The sequence below is a fragment of the Anastrepha ludens genome, chromosome 2, assembly GCF_028408465.1.
Source record: "Anastrepha ludens isolate Willacy chromosome 2, idAnaLude1.1, whole genome shotgun sequence".
Taxonomy (NCBI): Eukaryota; Metazoa; Arthropoda; class Insecta; order Diptera; family Tephritidae; genus Anastrepha; species Anastrepha ludens.
The window spans coordinates 68,439,170-68,451,583 of NC_071498.1; the positions used below are offsets into that span (position 1 = coordinate 68,439,170).

The 12,414-nt window shown below is 38.0% G+C and overlaps 1 protein-coding gene across 16 annotated transcripts in view; it reads right to left on the bottom strand.

The window, feature by feature from the left end:
- The window catches only part of LOC128871750 (TLD domain-containing protein 2), a 319,890-nt gene that overhangs the window by 3,675 nt on the left and 303,801 nt on the right, over positions 1 to 12,414 (bottom strand). For all 16 annotated transcript variants that reach the window (XM_054113786.1, XM_054113785.1, XM_054113783.1 and 13 more), the window contains 3 exons: positions 6,641 to 6,762; positions 1,244 to 1,403; positions 1,006 to 1,175 (listed from right to left, as the gene is read on the bottom strand). In XM_054113786.1, the coding sequence (XP_053969761.1) occupies positions 1,006 to 1,175; positions 1,244 to 1,403; positions 6,641 to 6,762 (452 nt within the window). The remainder of the gene's footprint in view (positions 1 to 1,005; positions 1,176 to 1,243; positions 1,404 to 6,640; positions 6,763 to 12,414) is intronic.

Sequence of the window (12,414 nt, forward strand, 5' to 3'; positions counted from 1 at the left end):
GTTGGAATGACTCAGTGGCACCAACTACGCACGATATTTCTTCATAATTTCATGATTTCACTACCTTTTTTCTTATAGTCTTCAGTGCAGTCTGGCGGACCGAGCTACTTTGTAGAAAGTTGTTACTTTCTCTAAGATTTCCGCATTAGACGAGGTTGTAATTATGTCCTAGACGATATAATTGAAGAGTCGAGCCCAGTTTTGGTAGCTTTTTCCGTCTTTCAACTATCGATTTATACCGTTGGTAGCCACGTCTCCCCAGTAGGAAGTTATCCGATTAACGTAATGTAACATTTACTATAAGTCAGCTAAGACATAGCTTTGCAATTTCGCGCCACTTTCCTACATTACTATTCATTACATTACTTTCACTGAGATAGGCTTACAGACATCCATACTAGTGCAGAGTTTTCAAGTCAAGATCCATGCAACTTACATGACTGCACAGCTGGTGAGCATGATTGGCTTCGCTACTTAAAACCTGGACTTATTTCTATACTGTTAAGCTGCGTTCAAGGCCTTGACGTCGATAGCAACTTACTTGAAATGTGTCAATCGGTAGTGGGTACTGGTACAAAGCGGTATCCGGAATGTGAAAGGAAAAATTTATAAAGGGGAGCTGAACTGATGGAGCACGAAGAACAATTTCTGTAGGAGCTCGTGGGATGAGAAAGAATAAAATCAATTTAGCATTTCCTATGAAAATACCTTTAACTTCGAAGAATGTGCTCCAAACTTCCGGGAACCCATTTCTTCCGAAGGCAGTTTAGGCAACAGTTTCGCTACTAATCGACTAATTAATAGAAAATTCCTTTTACTATCATTCCCAGTGGGAAATTCGTTAGCAGTTTTAAAAAACTATTTTCAACAATCCAATGGTTTATAGAAAACAGTTTTAAGTTTTTCGTGTCATTGGATTGATTCGCATCACTTTCCTATGGGTTTGAATATACTTACAGCCTTATAAATTTATTATAGGTAACAAAAATTAAATAAACTACTTACTCTCCAGCACCAATTGACAAACTCTCCATATTGCCTTTAATGAAATATAAATTCTCGCCGGTCCAATGGAACACTTTAAAGCTGGGATTAAATTTGTATAATAGCGATTCACCGGTACCGTAAAAGTGGTCGGAGACGTGCAGGGAGCAGGACGTTAATGCGCCAAACACCTATAAAAAATGATTGGTTGTAGTGAAAAATATTCTATAGACAGAAACTGAATTTATTTGGCACTTACATTATTATCTGTATCCTGTATGACAATTAGGATTGGACTTTCGAGTTTCTGCATCTTTCGGTAGAGCGAATTCAGCGAGAAGCCATGCTGGGATGTGCTGAAAATCAATGACCACGAATAGCCTTCAGCACGTGCAGGTAGGTGTCCACAAAGTTTTTCACTGAAAAACAAGAAATAATAATAAATAAAATAAAATAATAACAAAGGTGAGTAATATTGCAACTTGACACTAAGTGGTACCGTTTTTTTGACTTACTAATTAAATTTAAGTAAAAATATTAATAAACTGTTTTTGTCAAAGCTCCGCAACTGCATAATTCATTAGGTTAATACGAGTATGTGGGCATGTGGATATGTGTGTACATTAGGCCGGGTCGATTTGTGAGGAGGCAAAAAAGTCGCCCATTGCTCTGTGAAAATCATATTCTAGGGATCAAAATAAGAAGCTTTGCCGAAGGAACCATACCTCTAAAACGAATTCTGATGGCCCCCAATTTGGGTCGAACTTTTTAGCTTCTTTTCTCATGTAAAGGCCAAAAATGGTGATATTTTGAAATGATTGTATGGGGAACCCCCCAGGGGAGTTCCAGGGGGTGTGCCACTGGAATGGGTGGATCGGCCGTCCAAAGTTAGTGGGGGTCGGTCATACATTTGGACTCGATTAGAGCACTCTAAATGGGTTAAAGTGGGATTTTTCGTTCGACCCAAATTGGGGGACATCAGAATTCGTTTTAGAGGTATGGTTCCTTCGGCAAAGTTTCTTATTTTGATCCCTAGAATACGATTTTCACAGAGCAATGAGCGATTTTTAAATCGACCCGCCCTAGTGTACATATATGCGTACTAAATGCTTATGCAAATCATTTCAAATGATTATTATTAATCTTTAATCTTTACATGCATGTGAACGTCACAAAAATTGTACAGTTTTAATTAAAAATTCAAATGCAAATTTTCAACTGCGCACAGCTAATTGATTAACTCAAAGATTTAATCGCCAACGAAATATCAGCTCAGATAAGTAATTAAAATTTTGATTACTTGCGCAAATGACATATCGTGTCAATTTGTTTTTCAATGCTAGGTGGAGCTGGAGGAGGCATTTTGGCAAAAAGTCACTATACATTGTTGTAGGTAACCAAACAATTTTTAAATGTTCTCTGTTTACTCTTTTTTTGTTCAATGGGTTTTGAATGTGATGTGGCCGATTGTAAAGGGCCGAAGTGATTGAGAGGGATGAAGAAGATAAGGCTTTAATGTTAGATTCATAACTACTGGGTGGAGCGCTATTAAAGCCCTCAGTTTGTCAACTTCGTAAGTTTATACATTAGGTTATGTTCTATGGTTATACATTAGGTTATGATGCCATGAGAGGCATCACCTGGACGAAAAATTAATGCGTGCTTTGTGATATCAATTCCAAGTTTGTATGACATGCGAATGTCCATTGGGTTAGGTTAGGTTAGGTTAGATAATTGTCTTAAAGGAGATGGAGTCACTTGGAGATACTATAATTCGCCAGTTTTAGTACCTTTTGAAGGGAAGTTGTACAATTGCACCTAGTACAGTAAACGATACTATACTAATAAGCAATTTCTGTTTTATAATTTAAAAATTTAATAGTTTTAATATATTATATTAAAATATAATATTTAAATATATTATATTATTTTGATTTTCGCATTTTTGGCTATATGGCTCGATCAACATAGCTTGCGTCATAGTTTAAATAAGTTAGTTAAGTTTTTAAAAATCAATATCGGCACCCAAGCGATTGATTTTCAGTTGTTTAACTGCATAAGTTAAAATGAAACCAATCGTTTTCTCAATACATGCACAGATTATTGACTTCTAAAACTAGGTAGAACTTTTAGAACTCAAGGTTGTCGGCAAAAGGTAATCCTCATCTTTTGATCGATGGGGAAAAACGCACTTACATAACAGCTATTCCTTTCCCATGACCAAATAGCTCGATGATTAGTTTGGTTGAAAAGACAAACAATTTTTTGAAAGGTCATTTGCCTAAAAGATGTGAAAGAGCCATCATATATAATTAACCATTAGGTTAGATCCAGAGATGACCTTATTTGGACGTAACTCGTATTGAAAGAGAAAGGGAGAGGGGTGCGGAGGAATATTCAACCAGAATGATCATAACCATTATTTTAAATAAAACATTTTTTACCATTTTCAAATAATAAGCGCTTATTTTCGCTTTTCATAGGGATGTGCTTGGTAAAATATGATTTCCTTTGGAAAGCAGGATTATTTTGAAACTGTGAAGGGTATTACTTTTACCATTGTCAATAATTGCATCTTGGTTATGGAAAGCGAAACTCGCAAAATTTACTGTAATCTGTTAAGGGATTTTACAAAAAGTGTTCTTGCAGTTCGCATTGTGTTCGGCCTGGCACGTTGGTTCTAATACATAAGAGAGGACCATCTAGCGATTGTACTTTAATTTACTTCGACTATAAATAAAAAAACAGACAGATATTCATTTTTGTTTGTTTTTGAAATAGTAAGCCGCGCCTTGCAGCACCAGATTCCAGCATAAAAAGATACACCAAGCTACCTGGCTGTCCCCTGATCGAAAAACGCGAAACCAGATCGATCATGTTGTGATAGATGGAAGACACGCTTCTAATGTATTAGATGTACGTACGATCCGAGGACCCAACATCGACTCGGATCATTACATTGTTGCAGCCAAATTGCGCACACGCCTCTGTGCAGCAAAAAACGTACATCTACCTACGCAAAGAATGTTCGACATCGAAAAGCTGCAATCACAACAGACAGCCAGAAGATTCGCCACTCGACTCTCACTCCTGCTCTCGGAGAGCACTGCCCAGCACACCGGCATGCGCGAGCAATGGAGCAACATTTCTCGTTCCCTACGTACCGCCGCCGAAGAAGAAATCGGATTCCGGCGAGCCCGAAAAAACAATTGGTACGACGAGGAATGTCATGCTGCCGCCGAAAGAAAAGATGCCGCCTATAGAGCCACGCTGCGATCGGGCGCAACGCGAGCCATGTGGGATCGCTACAGAGAGCTGAAAAAGGAAGAGAGACGTATTATCCGACAAAAGAAACGTGAGGCCGAAATACGTGAGTGCGAGGAGCTTGAGATGCTGGCCAATAGGAACAACGCCCGAAAATTCTACCAGAAAGTTCGGCGGCTTACAGAAGGTTTTAAGACCGGGGCGTTTTCCTGTAAGAACAAAGACGGTGATCTGGTGACTGACGTACAGAGCAATCTTAAATTATGGAGGGAACACTTCTCGAACCTGTTAAACAGTGACAGCTGCGCATGTCATAGAGAAAGTGAAGATCCCGATACCCCAATCGTTGACGACGGAATTATCGTTCCGTTACCCGACCATGACGAGGTGAGAATAGCAATATCACGGCTAAAGAACAACAAAGCCGCGGGCGCCGACGGACTGCCGGCTGAGCTATTCAAATATGGCGGCGAGGAGCTGGTAAGGTGCATGCATCAGCTCCTATGCAAAATATGGTCGGATGAAAGCATGCCTGCCGATTGGAATTTAAGTGTGCTCTGCCCAATCCATAAGAAGGGCGATCCTGCAATTTGTGCCAATTACCGCGGGATTAGTCTTCTAAATATCGCCTATAAGGTTCTAGCGAGCGTATTGTGTGAAAGGCTGAAGCCCACCGTCAACCAACTGATTGGACCTTATCAGTGTGGCTTCAGACCTGGAAAGTCTACCATCGACCAAATATTCACAATACGCCAAATCTTGGAAAAGACCCATGAAAGGAGAATCGACACACACCATCTTTTCGTCGACTTCAAAGCTGCATTCGACAGTACGGAAAGGAGTTACCTGTATGCCGCTATGTCTGAATTTGGTATCCCCGCAAAACTAATACGGCTATGTAAGATGACGTTGCTCAACACCAGCAGCGCCGTCAGAATTGGGAAGGACCTCTCCGAGCCGTTTGATACCAAACGAGGTTTCAGACAGGGTGACTCGCTGTCGTGTGACTTCTTTAACCTGATGTTGGAGAGCATCGTACGAGCCGCAGAACTTAATCGCTCAGGCACAATATTTTATAAGAGCGTACAATTGTTGGCGTATGCCGATGATATTGATATCATCGGCCTTAACAACCGCGCTGTTAGTTCTGCCTTCTCCAAACTGGATAAAGAGGCAAAGCGAATGGGTTTGGTGGTGAACGAGGACAAAACGAAGTACCTCCTGTCTTCAAACAAACAGTCGGCGCACTCGCGTATCGGCACTCACGTCACTGTAGACAGTTATAATTTCGAGGTTGTAAAAGACTTCGTTTATTTAGGAACCAGTATTAACACCGATAACAATGTCAGCCTTGAAATCCAACGTAGAATCTCTCTTGCCAACAAGTGCTACTTTGGACTAAGTAGGCAACTGAGCAGTAAAGTCCTCTCTCGACGAACAAAACTAACACTCTACAAGACTCTCATCATGCCCGTCCTAACGTATGGCGCAGAAGCGTGGACGATGACAACATCCGATGAAGCGACGCTTGGAGTGTTCGAGAGAAAGATTCTGCGTAAGATTTTTGGACCTTTGCACGTTGGCAACGGCGAATATCGCAGGCGATGGAACGATGAGCTGTATGAGCTTTACGGCGACATAGACATAGCGCAGCGAATAAAGATCCAGCGGCTTCGTTGGCTGGGTCATGTCGTCCGAATGGATACAAACGCTCCGGCTTTGAAAGTATTCGATGCGGTACCAGCTGGTGGTAGCAGAGGAAGAGGAAGGCCTCCTCTGCGTTGGAAAGATCAGGTGGAGAAGGACTTGGCTTCACTTGGTGTGTCCAACTGGCGCCGGTTAGCACGAGAAAGAAACGACTGGCGCGCTTTGTTAAGCTCGGCCAAAATCGCGTAAGCGGTTATCGCGCCAATTAAGAAGAAGAAGAAGCCGCGCCTTTAAAATGGAACACAAATATCTTCCATGGCTTTACAGTAACCCATTCTGTCAACCCAATTTTTAAGTACATTTCCGAGAGTTTTGCCACCAATACAACTTCCCTTCCATATTTCAACTCTTCAATCAATTCTGGATGGTTGGCGTAATATCTATCTTTAACGGTAGGTCCTAAGCGACCAATTAGCATTACCGATGTCGAGATGCGATTATGATATTTCCCAACTTTGTTTAAGCGAAAAGTAACCCATTTTGTAAATATCGAACCAAAAACCATATTTCTAATACATCAGTGAATTTACGTTAGCTGCCAAAGTAAAAAAATGCTAGACGTACTAGTCCCTACTATATACCTACAGGTATATTAGAACCAAACACGCACTTATACTGATTTTATATTTTTTATAATATTTATTAAGCCCTAGTAAAAAAATATATTAGCAGGATTGCTACTTACCGATGCTCTTCTGTGAGGATTTCTGTTGTGCCAATTAGGTCTGGTATGGGGAAATCCAGGTCAAAGGAACCGGTAGCAAATAATGAAGCCTTGCGGTAATCATCTGTGCTCATAGACAACACCTGCGATTGGTGAGGAGATAAATGGAAGAAAATGCGAATTAGTAAGTTTTTGAATAAAATATAAAAAAGGTTTTGGTTGAGTGTGTGCGTGTGGTTTTTTAAGGAAGAAAGAAGTAAACATAACCTAGCAAATCAAATAGGTACAATTACATCATCAATCAATCAATCAATTCAATTCAATTCAATTCAATTAATCAATCAAGAGAAACAATTTGCTGATTGTGAATATCACAAATATAACGGTGTAATAAGACGTGGTAATAGTAAATATTGCGTGATTATTAAGTGAAGATAATATACATTACAATAACTACCATTGACTTGGTGATTGTGTTTTACAAAATTACAACACAAATTTAAATTACTTATTAATATATTTAATCTTGGGTAATTTGTAATAATTTATAGGAATCAAATAAAAAATAAATTCAAATAAAATTAGCAAATTTGTTTTATATAATATATACAATATATCATTTTATGTATTGCGCGCTACAACTTATAAGAATATTTAATGATAAATAATAATGATTTAATAATACAAATTAATTATAAAAATTTTTATTAAAAATATTATAATAATAATAAAACCATTATAAAAATATTAAAATAATAATAAATAAAGATTTTTTAATAATAATGCGGAGTAAATCATGAAACAAAAAAAAATTATTTGTGCATGTTCAAAGTTATACAAAATTTATAGCTGGAGCGCTGATGGCAGAAATGTAGTACGATTTGCTTATCTTTAGAATTTTCGTTAATTGACCTTTGGTGCTCGTCGACGTGATAAGTTCTGTGTCAAGAACAGGGTTTTGTAAATCTTCCATAAAAAATGTTGGTCCCAGTAAAAATGAGTTTTTAAATTTTTCGCTCGCATCTGACATTTATGACCGTGATGAGCTAAATTTGAGCCCTTCTCTTTCTTTCGTGGTCTGACCAGATTAAACACTATACCATATTTATTGGACAACAGTTTCTTACGTTAAATTGTTTGTATGGAAACTGCTAAAAAAACTGCCATAATTGCTAAGTTATAAAAAAGGCTTCCTCATCAGCCTCCATGCATCCTAGTCACCATTCATTTGACTTTGTCTTCAAATATTCAACAGATACATATATATATATATATTTCTTTTTTAATTTTAAGACCTCATTTGACAGACATTTCGCTAGTCACATTCGCACCTCATGAATCTGATCAGACGCCCAAACTGCGAGCAAATAATTTCTTAATTTCAGCCACGCGTATCAATTATCAGGCCTGTTCTCCATTCCGGTTTTTTTAAATTTGCTCGGAAACGCATCGAATAAATGCCGTTATTCCTTTGTTGATTTCGAGCAAATTTTTTACATTTAAAAGTGTTGCCTCTGATTCATCGGAATAAAAATAATCGATTTGGTCTTCCACGGAAGTGAAAAAAAACCAAATTAAAAAAAATTTGGCGAGCTGTAACGTTTTGCTTTTCAAACCCATTTGGAATGCAGAACCGGCCTGTATTTTTTTCCATTTCTATCATCAGCTCCCGACCTATGAATTGTTAAATCAATTTGTATAAAAATTGTAATTGCAATTGTGCCATCTGGTGCAGTGTTCCTTCACAGCTTTATGAAAACTAATAACACATTCACATACGAAACACTCAATAATTTCACATAATTGTGCATACATACAAACATATGTATGTAAATATATGCACAAGTAGTTAGCACGAAAAAAAAACAAATCTATTTATGTAATTTGCCAGTGATTTTTGTTTGGTGCTGGCTCTGGTGCTAGTGCCTTTAAAAACGGGCGTACAATACATTGTAAGAAGGTGCATAATAGTTAAAAGAAAATATTTGATAATAAAAATAACACAAGGAACGGAAGAAATAAGTAAGAAATTATGTAAACTGCAGCACAATATACATGTGGGGAGAAATTTGAGGAAATGAGTGAAGCATGAGGAGATACATGACAGCACCACTACATTCCTCCCATCCAGCATTATGATGTCAATTAAAGAAAAGTGGGGTCCACAAAAGTTTCCATTTTTTTCTCGAAAACAAAAGTTAGCCTCAGAACGCTGAGTGCAGTGAGCCAATAAATTACAGCAGCTTAGTTTTATCAACCGAATGCCGATGATACTTGTAAAATTATTAATAATAATAAAAAGTGATAGTAAACGAAGCTCGAGAGTATTTGAGTGTGCCGGCATTTCACATTTTCTTATTTAAAAAGTTAATAAACAGAAATTATACTTAATTTTGTTTATAAACATTTGTAAGTACATATATGTATGTACAGAGTGTGTTTACAGCTGCATGGGGACTATCGATATCGGCAAATACGGTTGCACAGCTGAGAATGGCAAATGGTATCGTCAACGCGCTTAACAAACGATTTATTGCAATATTCAAGGCACCATTGACGGCATACGGCAAAAATTGAAAAATCAAAAAAAAAAAAAAAGCCATGAAATTCTCTATCAGGTTATAGTAAAAAAAATCATTACACAAATATTTCTTTTTTGTATTATTATTTTTAATTCTCAAGCTTCTAAAAAAACACCTGATATACACAGGCATATTTATGTAAGAAGTGCAAGAAATTATATGCTACTTTAATTTTGAATGCTTTGACTTAATGGCACTTGAAAACTATTTGAAGCACTTTTAGGCGCTTGCAAGTGTCAATCGGAATATTACACACACTTGTACATGCAATCAACACTACCAACAAAGCAGTTATTTTTATTTTTATCATGGCTTCTCCAGGTTTGCTAATTTGTTTTTCCTACCGTTACGTACCCATTGGTGGTTTGAAAATATTTACATTGGAAAATTATTGAAAGCAAGACGTATGCAGAGAATTGTTTACAACGTGACAACCAACTGTTAGTCACGTTTATGAAACTACTAGGACTATGAATAAGTTCGTGCGGTTTTTTTCGAAATTTGAAACTTTATTGACGTAAAATGGTTACAAATTTAATATTCAAAATATTGTCCATCGCTTACTACTACTTTTTCCCATCTTTCTGGCAATTCACGGATTCCCTTTGTGAAAAATTCGGTCGGTTTTGCCGCAATCCACGAATCGATCCATTTTTTGACTTCATCGTAATTACGGAAGTGCTGGTCAGCCAGGCCATGTTGCATCGATCGGAAGAGATAGTAATCGGATGGCGCAAGGTCTGGACTATACGGCGGGTGGGGTAGGACATCCCATTTGAGCGTTTCTAAGTATGTTTTGACCACTTGTGCAACATGTGGCCGAGCATTGTCATGTTGCAAAATAACTTTGTCGTGTCTATCGGCGTATTGCGGCCGTTTTTCTCGCAGTGCTCGGCTCAAACGCATCAATTGTCGTCGGTAGACATCCCCCGTAATCGTTTCATTCGGTTTCAGTAGCTCATAATACACAACACCCAGCTGGTCCCACCAGATACACAGCATAACCTTCAGGCCATGAATATTCTGCGCCGACGTCGATGTTGAAGCATGACCAGGGTATCCATACGTTGCCCGACGTTTTGGATTGTCGTAATGGACCCACTTTTCATCGCCAGTCACAATTCGATGCAAAAAACCCTTTCTTTTGTGCCGTTGAAGCAGTTGTTCGCATGCCATAAAACGGCGTTCAACGTCTCTTGGCTTCAATTCATACGGCACCCAATGGCCTACCTTTCGGATCATTCCCATGGCTTTTAAACGTTTGGAAATGGTTGATTGATCAACTCCCAAAGTTTTTGCAACCTCTTCTTGCGTTTGAGCCGGATCTTGATCGAGCAATTCCTCCAATTCGGTATCCATGAACTTTGGCGGCGCACCCTCGCGTTCTTCGTCTTCCAAGCCAAAATCACCACTTTTAAAGCGTGCAAACCACTTCTGGCACGTTCGCTCAGATAGAGCATGCTCACCATAAACTTCCACCAAGATAAGATGACTTTCGGCTGCTTTTTTCTTCATATTAAAATAATGAAGAAGAATTCCCCGCAAAAACACATTATTTGGCACGAAATTCGACATTTTCAAGTGTGGTAAAAATATTGTTGTTTACGCTTCAAATAAAAAACTTATACTGACGTTTGTGCCTTACGACAGTAGCTCTCCAATGAATGTTTGGAAATGTGGATCGATGGAATAATAATCAAGTTACGCCATCTGTTGTAAAACCGCACGAACTTATAAATAGACCTATTATAATAAAATAAATGTGTACATTGTATTAAAGTACAATATTTTGATAAAATGAAGTGTGCAAAAACCATTTGACATATCGATTTCTTACGCAACGAGCGGAGGCAAAATCAATTACATATTTCTTTCGAAATCTCTCTTAGGAGAATTTTTTTTTGACATTTTATTTAATATTCCACATATAAACAGTCTAAACAAGTTGTTATCAATAATAATAATAAGTAATAATTTGTAGTATTCATGTAGTGGAAGAACATCAGATCGGCGATACAAGTTCAAAATTTTCAATTAGTAAACAACATAGTTATCTAAACTAATTTTTGTTTGGATTATCCCACACACCAAATAAGCGATATCATCATTAGCTACATCCTCTTCCTATTTGTGACATGCGTCTTGATGTTGTTCCACAAATAGAGGGGCCTACAGTTTTAAGGTGAATCCGAAAGGCATTTAGTTTTTATGAGGAGCTTTTTCATGCTGGTACTGGACTTGGCTAAGCATCCTCTGGACACTTCATCCATCCATTGAAAACAAGTTCCGCCAATATCAACTTTCTTATAATCAGGTCTGCAATGTTATCGACTGCGTCGGCACTATCCCATTATTCTCCCTGTCGTAGCTCTTTGGGAAATGCTCTTTTCAAAACAAGAATTCCTTCTAAATCTCCACATCATAAGAAATAAAGCTTTTTAAATTCTCCTTTTATCGATCTCGGATTGCCTCAATTACTCTATCATGTCCTGACTTAAGCGGTATGTATTCCATGTCATACTACTATAGTCCTGAACATACCGATGAAAACTCGTTAGCGAGTTGTTGCTCGTAAGCAGACCATATTGAAAATGGAAAGTTTTTTCTACAAATTTTACTTTTCCTCCGCTTTTATTAAACATTTCTAAAGCTAGCAACCCAGTGTCTTGCTAAGGGAGCTGATTTGTCAAGAGGGAACGAGAAAGCTGCTTACTGAGCAAACCTTTTATTATTGAATCATGCATACAGACTGGATTTATGCTGGATACACTCATAAAACGAAACAAAATAGAACAACTGTATGTAAGCATTAAATAAAACCGATTTCGCGTTCCCCCGGCAGTCGGTTCTACGTTTCCGGAACGATCCAACCAAGGACTGTCACTACCGCAACATAACCGATTTCGAATGTTCTATTTGCAGGTCGGAGGCAAAAGAATGTAGCAGTTGTATAGGTAGTTCTATAGGCTACACGCATCCGATGGCACCCTTGAATAAAATTGACAAGTCGATAAGCTCTTGACTTTTCTGCGTTGTCTTCTCTTCTTGATAATCGCTTAATCGATTATGGCCGAGTTGTGAGGGTAACTAAATAGTCAGCATAATACATTTTAGTGCTCTTCGAAGTAATTGATAATATCACACAAATAATAGAAGAATAACTATTGATATCAACTCCTTAAAACATCAAAAAAAGACCAAACTTACGAGCGA